Below are 17748 nucleotides of genomic sequence, written 5' to 3'. Positions count from 1 at the left end.
CAATTTGAGAATCGCAAAACTCTTTTTTTATACATATGCCCCCTTAAATACTTACCTTACCCCTGTCCGTCGTATGTCTGACTCCACTACCCCCCCCCCCCCCCACACCTTGCCCCTCGCCCGCCCTTCCCACCGCTCCACTCCCTCGGCGAGCCGCCACCTCTTTTGAAAGTTGGTTGTATTAACTGTGTGTTAACTGCCCATATGCTATTTGCCCATTTGCAATTGCCTGCCTGGCTCTAAATGTTCACAAGTTTTAGGCAAATCAAATCTGGTGAGAATCTTAGTGACAAATAGTGCGAAATTCCATTTGTGTGCCCTGGAACATTCCCAGCCTTTCCAAGGTGCTCAAATCAGAAGGCCCGTGCAGTTCAAAGGTGTGCTATTTGTCAGTAAGATTTGCGCCAGGTTTTACCTGCTAAAACATGTTGAGAATTATTTTGCACAGGTAAGGTGAGGTGGAAAAGACCGTAGAAACATACCGCCAATCTTGGAAATTTGCAACTGAAATGGAATTAGCATCAAGGCTGTAATCAGGACCAGGGTAAGTAATTTGTATAAGGATAATAGCACGTGTTCATTCACAGCATGTACGAAACCACCCAACTCCGCTGTTTGCACCTTAAACGTAAATAGAAGTCAGGTTGTTATCAAGGCCCCAGAGTGAATGGGGTGCTGCCAAAATGGTTGGTGGCAGTACGTTGAATAGACATACAGAAGTGGATGTACTCACTATTTGAAGAATCCGCTTTGTTCTGAGAAGTGCAGGTACTCTCCCTTCCAATTTAAAGAAGTGCAGGTACTCTGTTCCGGACAGTACCGGCCCCTTTAAATCACTGGTTGGGGCTTCCCTGCACCAAAGGGTGCTTTCTTCTCTCACTGGAAGTAGAGTTGTATTGTTCATCTACTATGACATCACTTCATTGTGACTCTCCCGCGTCATTCTCCAGTCACAGTGTCACTTGCCATGTCACAGTGTGACAATCACCATTACAATGCGCGAGTCACAAGTACAATGTCAGGCTTGGATAAATAGTCTACCTGACTTGGACGTGGCCTTTAATATCACATTTCTGGGTGAAAAACGAAACCATTCAGTGTAACGAACAGTAAAGAGGGCGGGAGGGGCTCAGTTTTTAAAAGCAGAGGATGAAAACGATCCAGAATGGAGGGGGAGGGGTAAAAATGTGACCGAAGGAGAGAGTGAACAGGGGTCTGGGGATTGTGAAGCAGACACCAAACCTGGGTTGGCAGGGCTGCTGATTTGTATTAGATTTTTGTTCGAGCGTTTTTATAGAAAAGGGAACTCCCGACACGTACATAATGACTGTATTAAAGGTCACGTGACATCTTATTAGCCAGCGCTTAAACCTCTTTGAAGATGTGGGCTGCTCCTGATCTCATGCAATCTGACTTGTAATGGCACCTTTTATTGCTGTAGTAGGGTGGTACCCACATCAAAGATCAGGTTTCAATGGGCACCTCGGGGCTCTGGGCCTCGGTACCATTGCACCGGCTGCACCGGTTGTAGGTATGCCCCTAGCTGCTGAATGAGACGTGTTAAAAGACACTTCTGGATAAAATGCGCACGTGCTGGAGCGAGGGAGCGCCGCTGATCGACACTGCACACCGGGGCCCTCCGCACACCGGGGTCGAGTGCTTTGACCTTGTAATTTAGAAAGGATAACCGTGCAGGGCTGGCTCTGCCCAGCCCTCCGCTGGGAGGAGCCCCCCGCTGCAGGCCGCGGGAGCGTGTCCGCCCCCCCTCTCGGACGCTTGGTTAAGATGAGCTTTATTCCGAACATATGCACCGCAATCAGTTTGGTCACACTTACAAGAACACGCTTTAATAAGGCAATCAATCACAGGGGGCGGGGGAGGGGCGGCTTCGGGCCTCAATCTGGCATGTGAGTACAACCCCCCTCCCCCACCCCATACACACACACGCCCGGGATAACGAGCTGGCCTGAAAAGAGACACTTGCTGTTTTATCCTTCGCATGTTTTTAGGGGTTCAGGGTTCTTTCCAGTGGCCTCAACTGAAGAGAGGGGACTGTGTTGCCCCTCACTTCCCGAAGGCCGGGTCTTGAGTGCTTGCTTTCATCACCTTATGCGTTGAGGACTGACTCAGTCTTTTAGCTTAACGAGGTCGATGAAAGGAGTGACATGCCACTGTTTGATAACCAACACAATACCGCGCAACTGCCGGCTGTCTAATAACCGAAACATCGTCGCAGAACCGTTGGCTTTTTATTAACCTACACAATACCGCATAATTGTGAGAGGGAACTGCGTGTAACACACGTTACTGTTAATATGTCGGCTACCGGCGGTGACCTCAGCCTTGCTATTACCAACAAAAATAAAAATGAATAATTTGCAGCCCTGCAGACAAATACAGGTATTTATTTGGCTGTTGTGGTGTTATAACATCCTCCCAGGCTCACGCCCGGTGCACGCCTGCCCGCAGCAGCTCCTCGGAGGGCGCATTGAGTTATGGAACTCGGCGCGTTAATTCCTCATCCGGGGGAGCGCCGGCCTTACCCTCAACTTCAATTTGGAGGCACCGTGGCTCAATTACACCGAAAACACAGTCAATTAACGGCCGCTGATTGGACATGGGGAGGCACCATCGATCTTGCTCTTTCCAATATTGCTGCAGACACCTCATTTTACCTCCCCATTAACTGAGCGCGAGCCCGCCGCCTCCGCCTGTTTACCTGTCACGGGCCGGCTCCCTGCCGGGCGGACGCCGCCGCTCTCCTGTAACCTGCGCACCGGTTATCACAAGCACCCCGGGGGCGCCTTTGGGTGCGTACGTACGCACGTCTGCTAGAACCGGGGGCAGCGCGTGACGCAAGGAAAACACATCCAAAAACCTCCATTTCCTTCGATGTATTTCGTGTGTGAGGGATGAAACTTGAGAGAAATGACGCAAACCGGCTGCGAGGCAGCAACGCCGCTCTACGAAATGCATCCACTAAACGCACCCGTAACCTTTAAGAATACGCAACGAATTACGACATTTGAGAAATTAGGCAAGAAATGAATTGGTGGTTTTGCTGGAATACAATGGTTGCATAAATACATTTCATTCTACACAGTTCTCCTCCCCAAATGTATGTGTGTGTGTGTGTGTGTATATATATATATATATATATATATATATATATATATATATATATATATATATATATATATATATATATATATATATATATATATATATATTCATTTATTTATATATACAGATATATATATATATATATATATATATATATATATAGAGAGAGAGAGAGAGAGAGAGAGAGAGAGAGAGAGAGAGAGAATGTACAGGTATTTTCTATTCCGATGAAGATATTTTTGCAAATTAAATTTTGATTTTCGAGATTCAATTTGTGATTGGGTGTATTTTGTTCTATCACAAAAGCCAGCAGCGTGTGGCCCAATTGACAAGGACATAGGAAATATAAATCAAACTTGATTGAAAAATATATTTTCTTTTGTCGTTTTTCCAAAACTTTAAAAATAGAAGGCAGTACAAACATCTGCAAAAGTACTGAAGAGTACACACATAATGGAGACGAATATGTGAATATGTACGGCTATTTTAGATAGCTAGATATGCATAGTGAGTGATAGATAGATAGATAGATAGATAGATAGATAGATAGAGAGTGAGAGAGATAGATAGATAGATAGATAGATAGATAGATAGATAGATAGATAGATAGATAGATAGATAGATACTCATTTGTGAATAAGAAGGACTTCGCGCTTGCACACTATCAAAAAAGACAGGCCCATTCTCTGTTTTTGTTTCATCTGATCCTTGTTTTATTAGGAAATGATAACAGGTCGTAGCAGTGTTCTTTGGGAGGCGTTGCTTTTTCATATCAAAAAAGATAACCGAGAAAAATAGGCCTGAAGACCAACAATACCAGTTTTATAGGAGGGTGGGGGGACAGTCCAGCCCCTGGCCAGGTGTCCCCCACCGAGGAGGTGTGTAGTGTGGTAGGAAAAGTGGAACAATAAATAAATACCTCTGGAGCATCCGATGGTGTAAACAATAAACCCCTCTCAACAAAAAAGGCACAAACATAACAAAGAAAAAAACAACAGGTCTGAGGTCCAGCTGGGGAAGAAGGCGCATGTGTATATATATATATATATAAATTTGAAAGAAACAGCCGATGGACTGGAGGTGAAATTTAAAAGGAAGGCAAATTGCCCGTGCTCTGACATGCAGAGCCGTGTTTGCCTGGGAGGGCGGCTGATCCCGTCTCACCTAATCCCTTCCCTGGGCGGCTTGTTAGCGCTTGGCACTGGGTCCTCGGCTCAGAGAATACATTATTATACGTTCGACATTGAGAAATCCTGCCCGCATATACATCACGTCGCTAATTTCGCCAGTGGGCGAGCATTATTCCAGCAGCGGGCCTTAACGAGACAGTGTCACTGGCAGCAGGAGCCGGCTAATGGTCCCTGAGTCTGGCCTATCTGGGCTCAGAGGGAGGGGGAGGGGGCAGCGGACAGACGTAGCCGGGCCCCACAGTGCCAGGCAAAACACCCCCCAACCACCACCACCCCACTGGACAGCATTTCAGTGTATTTTACAGTAAAGCATCGTGTGTGGGAAGCAAAGGTATAATACTGTTGCATCTCAGCACAGAAAAACGTGTCATTTTTTTTAACTTTAAATTAAAAAATAAATTCCTGGGGAAAAAACACAATCCTCCTTTTGCATGAACATGTTTTTCGTAGACAGCATTTCGACTTTCAAGTATTGCAGAGTTCACTTCCCAGCCGTCCAGTGGTGCAAATAAATGTGCCACATGCGGGCATTGTTTTGTTGTGAAAGTCTGTGGCACGAACAGCCGCTCGGCCGCGTGTGCGGTGAGAGGACACACTCAGGCCCACCCGGCCAGGGCTCCCTGCGAGAAGGAGAGTCCCTCGGCCTCGCTCCGGCCGCTCGCAGGTGACTCCTCCTTTCATCATTTGCTGTGGAATGTGCGTTCATAAAGCCTGCGGTCGAGGCTGCCACCGGGGTCCTCCTCTGGACAGAGGGCTGTAAATAAAGAATGCAGTCCGGGCTGGGGCCTCTATCTGGTGAGGGGCACCTCCTCCCGCTGGTCCAGGCCCCCCGCCGAGGGCTTGCTCAGCACGGACGGGGTGAAGGTGAGGAAGGAGTCCGTCCGGGTGGTGGCCGAGCACGGGAAGTCCGAGGCCCGCTGCGCCAGGCCGCCCGAGGCGCCGCTGTGGCAGGCCAGGCAGGAGCAGGGGCTGCCCCCCGCGCCCAGGCCGTGCGCCGGGGACGGGTACAGGGACGGGTGGCGGAAGGCGCAGAGCAGCTCCGGCCGCGGGTAGGGGTGCGACAGCACCCGGAAGGTGTCCAGCGGCCGCAGAGGGGCGCTGAACTGGGCGGCGGCCGAGGCCGAGCCGGCGCCCAGGCCCATGTGAGAGTAGTAGGGCAGCGGCAGGTGCGAGGGGAAGGGGTAGGGCAGGTTGCCGGTGGCCGCCGCGTGGCTCATCATGTAGGTGTAGAAGGCCGGGTCCGCCGGGTGCGGCCAGGTCATGGCCAGGCGCTGGCGCTTGTCCTTCATCCGGCGGTTCTGGAACCAAACCTGTGGGGAGGAGAGAGGCAGGGTCACTCGACACCCAGGGCACAACTCAGAGTCAAAAACAGTCAGTATTACACCCTGGAGGCCTACGTATAAGGTGGGTGGCTCATGCACCCCGTTCTATGTACACATATCTATAATATAAACGATATATAGGGAAGAAACACACAGACACCCGCTACACAACTCTGAGCTAAGCACAGTCACATAACACCCAGGCGGCATACTTATAGCGAGGGGTGGAGGGTGACTCATGCACCCCGTTCTATGTACACAGATCTATAATATAAACGATATATGGGGAGAAACACAGAGACACCCGCTACACAACTCTGAACTAAATACAGCCAGAATACAACCTGAAGGCCTATACATAACGAGGGGGTGGGTGGTACAGATCTATGATATAAAACTAAATATGAGGGAAACACACAGACACCGGCTATACAACTCAGAGCTACACACAGCTATACAACTCAGAGCTACACACAGACAGACTACACCTTGGAGGCCTATTCGTACACCGAGGGGTGGTGGTTGGTTCATGTACCCCGTTCTGTGTACACAGATCTATAAAACTATATATGGAGAAAAACACACAGACAACCGCTATACAACTCTGAGCTAAGCACAGTCAGACTACATCCAGCCTGCACCAATATAGCGAAGGAGGGTGGGTGACTTGTGGTACTTTGCGCGTCAATGGGATCAGGTTTATAATGTAAACTACGCATGGAGACACACACACACACAGCACACTTCTGAGCTAAATACAGTCAGACTTCCTGGTTGCATACATAAAGCGAAGGGTGTTGAGGGGCCTCGGGTACTTTTTTTGTGTGTCTATGTGCACGGATTTATGATATAAACTATGCATGTAGAGGAACACACATAGCACATATCTGAGCTAAATACCGTCCGAATGCAGTCAGTTTGCCTATGTTTTGAGTAGGGTGGTGTGTGGTTTCATGCACCGTGTGTGTCTGGACACAGATTTATAATATACAACTAATTATGGAGAGAAGCGCAGTCATAGCACAAATCAAAGCTACACAAGGGCTTCCTGGATTTAAGTTGCCTTGATTTGGCAAAGGATGACGGGTTCATGTAAAACTGTGCGTGCATGTATGCCCGTGTATACATATACATTCATTTAGATAGAGTCACACAGACCTTCCGAGCGCAGCTCTGCGTTATGTACAGTAATCCGATATTCAGGCTGCATATATATGGCAAAGGGTGATATGTGATTTATGCATCGATGTTGGTTGTTAACTTATTACATGTGTTTTTGGGTGTGCGACTGTATGTGTAACATGCCTGTTTGTCCGTTTAATCATATATAGGTACACCACATATATAGACAATAATATTGGGAAATGGGAATATTGCTGTTGTAACTTAAACACCATAACATCATTTCAATGGGCGTTCATTATTTTAACAGCGCAATTTGAAAAAGGCATATTACACAGGTACCTGTGAAATAATGAAAATATTTCACATTCTTATAAAATATGGAAATTATTTCACATGCCCTTGTCAAATATGGCTTTCACCATTATACAAACCACTCTTTGCAGCTTTATTAATGCCCATTCTTAAATTAAAACTCTATTTAGGAAACCTAAAACAAACCTCAACATTGTAAATGCAATCAGTCCCAACTGCTAATCTCACTTTGCAGACAGTAATTTGAAAAATCTCTTCCTTTTACTGACCTAATGTGCTTGTTTAATAAATAAAAGTGTGTCTTTTCTAAAAGTCTTAGTCGGTACTTAATTATTTTTGTCATATTTATCTTTACCGGCAAACAAACCCTAGAGTACAGTAATTCACCTACCATTTTCACTAAACATCTCCCTTTTTGAAGGAAAAAACCCACGTTTCCCACTTGGCTGCCCTAACATTAATATGTACGGTAAAAATATGTAATGAGTACCTGTGTAATATGGTCCTATATTGTCATCTCTGGAGTCTAGTGACAGTTAGAAACCATATATTTGAGCACAGGAGGCACTCGGCGCCCCTGTAAGACAATATTACGGTTACCTTTAATGCTATATATATATATATATATATATATATATATATATATATATATATATATATAACATATACATATATATATATATATCTTTCTCTCTGCATATGTGTGTATATGTGCGGGTGTGTATAATGTTTATAGTACAAAAGCAATAGGGCTTGGAGGATATATATATACTAGTAGCTATGTATTATAGCCCTATGGTGCCTTCAAGGGATTCTGGTGAACCAGGAGCTTAAATGTAAGTGGTTTACATCCGTTGTATAACCCTCAAGTATTTGACTATAATATATGTGTTATATTTTGCCTGTATTTCGCTTCGGCTGGCATTGCAATTAAAACACATTGTAATAAGAACATACTTATTAGAAGCAGTGCTTTAATGTTTTACAATGGTATTCCTTGTTCTCTAATATGTGGAAAAATAATATATTTTTTATTAATTATTCCAAAGAGTTTTACACTTTTTTGTTTTTCTAGATGGGTGTTTTCTCTGGGGCTATGGTGTGCCTATTCCTTGTAATGCCCACCTAATAACAGGCTCTGTGTGCTTGGTATGTGATTTTTCTGTTTGTTTTATTATTTGCGGAATTCTGATTGAACACAGGGACATTATTAGATTGGATATTATGTGGAATTTAGTTATTTAAATATATTAGTCATGTATAGACAATGATCAGCCTATGAGAAAGAGATACAGGCAGAATAAGAATAACACGTTCTTCCTCCCCATTGGCTGATATTCCTAGTTCGTGGGTAGAACCTAATTCCAGCTAATTTACGATTCTGAAACCACTGCTGTTTTTCCTACAATAATAGCCAAACATACTACGTGTATGTATATGCCCATACTTCAACAGTGAATCTGTACCATATTTGGAAATACGATTTTTATTTCTTATTTTGTTGGAAAGAAGACTGAACTATCAAGTGAAACAGTGCATGAGGCAGAATGCCCATACAGTTAAAAGATGGGCAAGGAGAAATCTTACACAATTTCTGATAATGGTGTTTTCAAAAATGTCTACCACTGAGAATGGTGAACTTTATTTTATCTGGATGATAAATGTTTTGATTTATCGTGCAACATGTAATGAATGCAATGCATATAGTGAATTTAAGTTATTCATGTGGTAGATGTGTGCACTGTCTTCTCAGCCTATACTATATATGTTTAGTATCTCTTACAGCACGCTCATGCCAGAAAGAATCCTCCCATTCTGAAACTGATGTATTTGGCCTGTTCCTGCTTAGGCCTGGCTTTCCATGTGTCTACGTCCCCCACACAAATGTTGTTAATATATACATTTTTGGAGAATATTCAAGCAAGCGAATGTTTGCAAAGCTCCACTGACATTAACATAGACACACACAGGCACACAACTTAAATTCATCATAATATACACCAAAGATGAGTTTAAAGCTGGCATTGGAAATGTGTGTGTCTCCTGTACATGAAGAAATGCACTGAAACATATAGACATATATACATCATGCTGATGATGAGAGATTTTTATAAATCGCATGGTGGTGAAGGAAGAAGGTGTCATGTGCCTGCATAAAATGAAATATTGGGGTCACTTATAGAAAGGGAAATTATGGATAGTTAAATTAGATGGAAAGCAGATACGTTTTTAAGGATTTATGAAATGTAATGAGGCATTTTTGGGGAATGCATGTACAGGGTATTCCAAGCTTTGGCAGTAACCATGGAAAAGGCTCGGCTTCCCATACGGGCCATCCTAAATTTATCTAAAGTGAAAACTCATTGAAGGGGTGTACAGAAAAAGAGGGAGTAAAACTGTAGAGGGCCTTTTGACAAAAGCATAAGGCTCTAAACCGAGAGCATTTAGCATCAGAAGGATGTAGGTGAAAACGGTGGAAAGAGGGGCAGATCCTTCCGCTCAGACAAAGAATTAGGGATTATACCTCATTCTGAATCATTAGTAGCCTATTGAGGAAACAGCCAGACCATCCCTCAAAAAGTAAATTGCAGTAATCCACCCTGCATGAACTAGAGTTTTCCTGAAGGAACCTGACAGTAGGGGAAGGATTTTCCTCATCTCTTTCATCATTAAGGGCATGTTGAGGTGTGTGCTATCCATCCATCCATCCATCCATCCATCCATCCATCCATCCATCCATCCATCCATCCATCCATCCATCTATCCAGCCATCTATCTATGCATTCAGCCTGTCATAGATAGATAACTTTCCTTTTTCCTTTTTTGTATTTCTTTAGGGTGAATAGTTGTCCTTATTGTTTAATCTATGAAGACACATAATGACATCAACACATAAGCAAACAGTGGAGAGAGGGATAGGCTGAGAGATAACATTGACTCTGCCTTGTGAAAGTGCAGCCAAGTGTAGATTGTGCTAGTGCTGTTGATGGTACTGATGAAGTTAATACTGATGAGGCCTGTGCTAGTGAAGATATGCTGGTGGCATTCATGGAAGAGAAGTTGGCGGTAGTTGACTTGAAGCTGATGATCTAGTGCTGGTGGAAGAGATGTTGACTGAGGTGTTGTTAGAAGAGGTTGCGGTAGCAGAGGTGATTCTCTGGAGGAGGTGCTGGTGGAGATCATTCTGATGTGTGTGTCAATGACTAAGGTTGGGACTAGTTAGGGGCAATGCATAAAGTTGACTCTTGTGGAGTTGGTTCTGGTGGTTTGGTGGGAATGATGCTTGTGGTTCTGGCCTAGGAAACGCTGGTGAGTAGTGCTGAAATATTTATCCGCTGACCACTCTTTAGACCTAGATGCCCACATAGGAACAGCACACTCCTTGTTCTCATAGCTGTGCTGGACCTTAAAAAGCCCTGGTCCCTCCACCCTTGTTTTGACTGAAAAATCTAGGCCAGGTGGAGGTGGTGCTTGGAGAATAAGTGGATGGTTGCATGTGGTGCTGAATCTCACGAAGAAGGTACTGCCGGAGGTTCCACAAAAAGGGGTGGCACTACCAAGGCTATGCTGAGGCCGAGGAAGGTTGCGCTAGTAGACGTTGAATGATAATTGAACATGTGGTTAGTGGAGGCTGGGGTGCTGCGGTGATGGAGGTGGTAATTGAGGTGGGTCTGGTGGAGGTGGTGCACTTGGAGGTGGTGTTGGCGCAGGTCGAAGGGATGCTGGCAGATGCAATGATAGTGGAGGTGATGTTTGTGTAGGTGATGCTGGTGTAGTTGATGTTATCACAAGTAGAGCTGGTGGAAGGACATTTGTGGAGGGATATTGATGGAGATGGAACTGTTGGAGGTGGTGGTGGCATAGGTGGTGAGGAATGTACCTTGATAGTGGTCTCCGGCAGGTTCAGGGCCGCTGCAAGCTCACACCTCCTGGGCCTGGAAACGTAGTTCTCCCGGTAAAACTCCTTTTCCAGCCTGGCGATCTGCTCCCGAGTGAATGCAGTCCGGTACCGGCGCATCTGGTCCGCTGTGCAGCCCATACTGTTCTGTGGTCCACCGTTGCCCTTAGCGGGGTCGCCACCACTCATGGGGCTCCCACCCAGGGACTCCGTGCACTGCCCTGCACACAAGACAAGTAGGGTCAAAGACTGCTCATCACCCTGCCGACTTATACAAGAGAAAAGATCAAAGACCAAAACTGACCCACCCACTGCTTCCCTATCAGTCCCACACACAGACACAAGAAAGAAGGCCACACTCTGCTGCCTTCGCTCAGATGCTGAGACACAGTTGTTTGGTCTTTTTATTCTTGAATCACAGAGCTAAGGCAGCGAGTGCAGACTTAAGTACAACTGTGCCTGAATTCAAACACCAGTGCATTTGCTCCTATTTGTGAGTCACATCTTCCCTGTGATTTTAATTCTATGTGGGACTTTTTATCATGGCTGTGAATGTCTGGATTGTTCCTCTGCATGTGACTTTGCTTGACATGCCCATCATCATGCACCCAAACATCAGAGATGGAAGGTGTGAATGAAACACCCATTTCTCTACCCAGTGTCATCCACAGATTGACAAGTGAGAGGACTTGAGCCCTAAAGCAACTTCTGACAGCTCATCGTCCTGCATCCCAGGCCAGAGAGGGTAGGAGAGTGAGATGCACCCTTAGTCTAAATAACAACATGCACACAATGACAAGAGAGTGGACTAGAGTCCAACCACAAACCCACCTTTGTCCATGCAGCCCTCTCAGAGACAGGGAGAGCCAGAGTCCACCCCACATCCACCCCAGGCTGCCATGCAGAGAGGGCCAGAGTCCACCACACATCCACCCCCAGGCTGTCCATGCAGAGAGGGCCAGAGTCCACCACACATCCACCCCAGGCTGCCATGCAGCCCTCTCAGAGACAGAGAGGGCCAGAGTCCACCACACATCCACCCCAGGCTGTCCACGCAGCCCTCTCTCAGAGACAGAGAGAGCCAGAGTCCACCACACATCCACCCCAGGCTGTCCATGCAGAGAGGGCCAGAGTCCACCACACATCCACCCCAGGCTGTCCACGCAGCCCTCTCTCAGAGACAGAGAGGGCCAGAGTCCACCACACATCCACCCCAGGCTGTCCACGCAGCCCTCTCTCAGAGACAGGGAGGGCCAGAGTCCACCACACATCCACCCCAGGCTGTCCATGCAGAGAGGGCCAGAGTCCACCCCACATCCACCCCAGGCTGTCCATGCAGAGAGCTCCAGAGTCCACCACACACCCACCCCAGGCTGTCCATGCAGAGAGGGCCAGAGTCCACCACACATCCACCCCCAGGCTGTCCACGCAGCCCTCTCACAGAGACAGAGAGGGCCAGAGTCCACCCCACATCCACCCCAGGCTGTCCATGCAGAGAGGGCCTGAGTCCACCCCACATCCACCCCGGCTGTCCATGCAGCCCTCTCACAGAGACAGAGAGGGTCAGATTCCACCCCACATCCACTCCAGGCTGTCCATGCAGAGAGGGCCAGAGTCCACCCCACATCCACCCCAGGCTGTCCATGCAGAGAGGGCCAGAGTCCACCCCACATCCACCCCAGGCTGTCCATGCAGAGAGGGCCAGAGTCCACCCGGGCCAAAGTCCACCCCACATCCACCCCGGCTGTCCATGCAGCCCTCTCACAGAGACAGGAGAGGCTCAGGGCAGGGTCACCCCTCCTAAGTCTACCTGCACAGCCTGCTCGAAGGAAGACAGACCAGACAGCTGGGCCATTCTCAATTCTCGGGTTGGGAATCCAACGGCTATTATGTCCTACATTATGTTCAGCTTCCCTCCTTTTTTATCACCCAAATCTCCTCCCACTTTACAGCCACTTGTGTTTTCTTCGCCTGCCAATCCTTCTCTTTCCACTTTCTTCTAAACAAATGCAACTCCTTTTCTCCTTTTTCAATTCATTCCACTCCCTCCGAACTCCTTTTCTTCCATGGGCACATCCCCTCCCTTTATCTTTCTTTGTGTGTTCTTAATTGGCTTCCTGTTTACTGTCTTTTACTACGTCAACATTCTATTCCACTCCTCTCTTCTCCTCTCATTTTCCTTCCTTCCTCTCCCTCCTCTTCTTTCTTTCCACCTCTCCTGCCCTTCCTACCATTTACATTTCAATCTATATTTCCTTCCCATTTCTTCTTCCTGCCTCTCCCCACCCCTTCCCCTCTTTCATTCATGTTCCCTTCTGCCCTTCCTACCATTTACCTTTCCTCTCTCGCTTGCTTCTGTCTTCTATTCTCCTACATCCTTCATTCCAACCCCTTCCTCCCTCACATTTTGTCTCCTTATCCCATTACCTTGTTCTCTCCAGTATTACTCTCATATGTATCTCCATGGATTCTTACTCCCTTCATTCTCCTCCCCTCCCTTTTGCAGCCCTTATAATCCACACAGGTCTCTGCGGCAGTTCAAAATGGCCTCATTTAATAATATGCGGCCCTTGCGGGTAGTCACGGCGCTTCGACATCTCTCAGAACCTTCAACTCTGGCTTTCTCGCCTCTTATCATTTATCTGCCCCGGTGATTTGGATTTTCGAATATTGGATGTGTTTACTTTTTGGGTGAAGCTCCGAGACCCTCCTAACCCTGTCCCAGCGTTCATTTGCAGCACACGCGGGCACTTAACCTCTGCCCCCACACCCACACACACACACACACCTGCCACCTGCTGATGTATGACCCGCCCTGCTGCATGTTCTGCCCTCTTAGAGTACCCCCGACTCCCCCATGCCCTGTCACTCACTGTCCACTTATGGGCACACTGGGGCGAGTGCCGAGGGCCTGGAGTTCCAGGTACCCCCCTCCTGCCGGCCTCTGTGTCCAGTGACAGTCCCGTGAGGCCTGGGACCAATGGATGACCTAACATGGCGTCCACGCCATATTTCATTATGTATTTGTTTATTTGTTCGCAGTGTTTTGCAAGGCGCCTCCTGCAGCGGCGGTCCCACCCCGGGGTGCAGTACTCAGTGGTCTGTGTTAATTCGTTAGAGATACACCCAGGACCCCTTTTCTAGCCCATGTATCACTGCGAGCGACAGGCAACAATCAGCAACGTTTAATAGGATTTAACAGTAGATTACAATAGTACAGCAAGGTTTTAATTTCTTAAACGAGGCGTTGATTGTTCATGCCTTCTAAATTATGTATGGTTTGTTTTGAATGAATAAAATATTTTAAAACCACACTTTTTGTTAATGTACTTTTTTTGGTCTTTTATATTTTGTTATCGGGTTTTATTTAATTTAGCGATTATTACAATGAAGGACATGTTTGGATACTAACAGCAGTTGCTTTGCTGTAATCTGTCAACACATCAGACTGTTGCCAATACGTCATAAATTATACGATGGGTATGTAATGTAACAACTGAGTAGTGTTGCAATAAAATCAAGTTTAAAAAAATCGCGATTATTTATACATATATACGTTGTGTGCAATTTATATTTGTATTGTTTTGTTTCTATTAAAAAACAGTAGTTGTTTATATATAGAAATGCACAAGTATGTATATTTTGCATTTTTGTATTATTTGTATTGATATACATATATGTATATATTGTTGCATGTTATTGCACAGGTACACATTTATATATAAGATTTATCTTTAATATGGCCGCTTCTAAGAAGATATATGTATGCATATATTCTCCCTTACTGCTTTCAAACTATAGAATTATTAGTAAAGAAAATATTTGCCTTATTTTTCCGAAAGGAGCGCCACTTAAGTGACTTTCCAGTAAGGACACATTTGTCCTGCGCGTTTTTACTATAATATATAAAATGACTCTCCATTCCGAAGCGCTAGGTTGAGAAGCCTCTGACACTTTTTGGACCTCTTAGGGCGCCGTCCCTTTAGCTTGTTGCCTATGGCTCTCTTGAAACGTGCTTACAGGCCCCATATTCTTGCGTTACCGCTATTCGGTCCCGGGAAGCTGCTCTTTTAAGGCAGGAAGGGCGCGGCGTGGGCCGCAGAGAAGCGCTTGGAGGCCCGTCTGCTCTCAGCGGTCCAGGTCTGACCGTGTTACAGCTCAGGGGGAGGGATGTCTGAAGCTCCATGGACCACTTCCGAGCTGGCGCCCCGAGGGGACCCGGAGGTGACAGGTACTTGGGAGGCATCGCCGAGGATTGCCCTGGGCTGATGGGGGATGTGACGGCCTTTAGGGTGCCCGTGATCGGCCACCAGAGGACCCCGTCGCTTCCAGGGCTGGGCTTTGATCTAACAGTGCCCGCACCAGAGTGCCAGGAAGCGGGCAGTTAATATGCAGCGGGATCCGGGCGAGGAGCGCAATTCCCAAGGCTCTAAACGTCTCAGTGCAGGTGACGGATACAACAAGACATGTTCTTTAACCACCACCCTCCAATGTCCCTTTGCAAGGGTTTTAAAAAGGCGGGTGTGGTTTCGTTACCGATAACAAAAGCTGAGGTAAATATCAATACGAGAAAAAATGTATTCTGCAAGTCAAACTCGCATTACAATATATTGAATTTCTAAGATTATATACATTTTATATAATAAACGTGAGTATAAAGAGAAACGCATCCGTGCATTGTGTCTGTCTATCTATCTATCTATCTATCTATCTATCTATCTATCTATCTATCTATCTATCTATCTATATATCTATCTATCTATCTATCTAGATTCGATGGCTTCCGCCAAGGAACGGATGCAGCTTTTATCTGCCCTGAACCCATGCCCGCTCAGGTCAGTTGCGTTGCACCGGCCTCCAGTGTGCCGTGCACTACGAGGCAGGAGGGCTATTAATGACATTAGGAGCCCGGTATCTCTTGAACTGGTCTCTCCTCGCACAAGGAACGCGGGCCCTGGTGCCATTAATTACACTAGAACCCCCTGTGTCTGTTGTATAAACACCACCATGGGACATTATAGCCATGGTCAGCCGCTACCTCATACACAGAGACATTCATGACAATGGGAGGACGGTGCCCCCTGCAGAGAGGGCATTACTTGGCAGTTGGTGCCCACTACCATAAATAAAGAAGAGATTGGTGATTCTAGAGATGCATAGCTCTCAGGAACACGGCGAGGGCATTAATTCCTGCTGCCGTTGCCACACACAGGCAATTACTGGCATTATATGCCCTGCGCACCAAACACACAGAAGGCAGTGGTGGTACCAGCTGCTCTGCTCCCCAGTGAGGGAGAGGCCAGTCCTGCCAGCAGCTCTCCGCTCTCCCACAGAAGATCATAGACAATACCTGCCCTCTGCCTCATACAGAGAATTGGGCATTGCTGTCCCTGGCTGCCCAGTTCTCCATGCCCATGGATGCGCGTGCCCTGTATGCATAAAAAGATTGCCATTCCACGCACACAGGGGCATCGTTGTCATTAGTTGCCCCATGCACAGGGATTATCTCCCGCACTAACCGTCTCTTATCTGTTTGATGCCCTGCAGAGTGGGTATTGCTATTTTCAGCTGCCAGGCGTCCCAGTAGGTGGGCAATGCTCCCTTTAGCTGCCAATCGCCCACCCATGCAGGGGGTATGGCCGCCCTCAGCTCCCCTGTGAGCGCGTGTGGATTGGCATGAATGGCCAGTGCCCGTACATCAAAGGGACATTAACGGCGTTATTGGCCCGGTGCCGGATTTGGGGCATGGTTGGGAAAGAAAGGTGCTGTCAGTGGTGGGTACCTTTGTTGTGCTGGTAATCGACGCCTCCCGAGGTGCAGTCCGGGGTGCAGCTCACCTCGATCTCTTCATAGAAGTCCGACTCGGTGTCCGAGCTGCTCTGCGGCTCCTTGGCGGCCCCCAGGGGCTCCGAGGCGGGGGTGTGTGGAAGCAGCGCGGCTGCCGGCCGGCCACCCTCGGTCATGGTGCCCGGTACCCCGTCCTCCTCGGCCGCCCTCTCCCGGGCCATCAGGGGGCCGGGTCTGGGGCTCAGGCAGCCCCTGGCGTGCAGCTTGTCCCGGGGCTCCGGGCTCAGCCTGTCCCCGGCCTCCTGGAGCCGCCTGCTGGCCAGGGCGCCGAACTGGCCTCCCTCCAGGAAGCGCAGCATGTCCTTCCTGCCGTCCATGGGGAGCGGTGCCGGCTGCGGTGGCGGTGCGGTTCCGGGAGCGGTGCGGGGCAGAGATGGGCTGCGGGTGACCTGCGATGCGCGCGCTCCGCCGTGCAGGGCTGGCTCTGGGAGGGATCTCACCATTGCCCTCTTCTTTCTAAGCTGTCATCCCTTAATGGTGCAATCGTCATCCTCCCAGTGCCACTGGTGACGCCACGCCATTGATCCGCAGGCAGATAAATAGGAGCGTCTGCTGCCCCCAGCAAGATGAAAGGAGCGCAGCGCGAGCTGCTAATGGGCCGGGGTGCTGCTGCGCCCCCCAGGCGCTGCTCTGCTGCTGATGAATCTCAGGGTGCTGCTGTTCTGCTGAATATGATTCTCAGGGTGCTGCTGCTCTTCTGAATATGATTCTCAGGGCGCTGCTGTTGTTGCTGATAGGCCCCCAGTGTGCTGCTGTGGCTGCTGCTAGCGGGACAGGGCGCTGCAGTGCTGCTGCTTGTTCTCAGGATGCCCCTGTTTCTGCTGAAATGTCCCGGTGTGCTGTCCTGGGTGCTGCTATTGGGTCAGGCTGCTGCTGTGGCTGCTGCTATTGGGTCAGGGTGCTCCTGTATGCTGCTACTGGGCCAGGGTGT

General features: G+C 47.9%; 1 protein-coding gene across 1 annotated transcript; it reads right to left on the bottom strand.

Annotated features, from left to right (window-relative positions):
• Nucleotides 1-3812: 3812 nt before the first annotated feature.
• Nucleotides 3813-17215, bottom strand: EVX1 (even-skipped homeobox 1). Its single transcript, XM_086939973.1, has 3 exons — nt 16753-17215; nt 10953-11191; nt 3813-5623 (listed from the first exon to the last, which is right to left on the bottom strand). The coding sequence occupies exons 1-3, from the start codon at nt 17132-17134 to the stop codon at nt 5102-5104; spliced, it is 1143 nt and encodes a 380-aa protein (XP_086796099.1). The 5' UTR covers nt 17135-17215; the 3' UTR covers nt 3813-5101.
• Between the last annotated feature and the right edge of the window lie 533 nt (nt 17216-17748).

This window comes from Lissotriton vulgaris, chromosome 10 (genome assembly GCF_964263255.1).
Source record: "Lissotriton vulgaris chromosome 10, aLisVul1.2, whole genome shotgun sequence".
Classification (NCBI taxonomy): domain Eukaryota; kingdom Metazoa; phylum Chordata; class Amphibia; order Caudata; family Salamandridae; genus Lissotriton; species Lissotriton vulgaris.
Note: the sequence above shows the minus strand (reverse complement) of the source record. Positions and strands in the feature narration are given on the sequence as shown.

Coding starts and splice junctions, on each gene's coding strand:
- EVX1 (XM_086939973.1), bottom strand. CDS start 17,134: ATGGACGGCAGGAAGGACATGCTGCGCTTCCTGGAGGGAGGCCAGTTC. Junction 11,192..16,752: donor CGATTACCAGCACAACAAAG/GTACCCACCACT, acceptor TCTTGTGTGCAG/GGCAGTGCACGGAGTCCCTG. Junction 5,624..10,952: donor TGCCGGAGACCACTATCAAG/GTACATTCCTCA, acceptor TCCTCCCCACAG/GTTTGGTTCCAGAACCGCCG.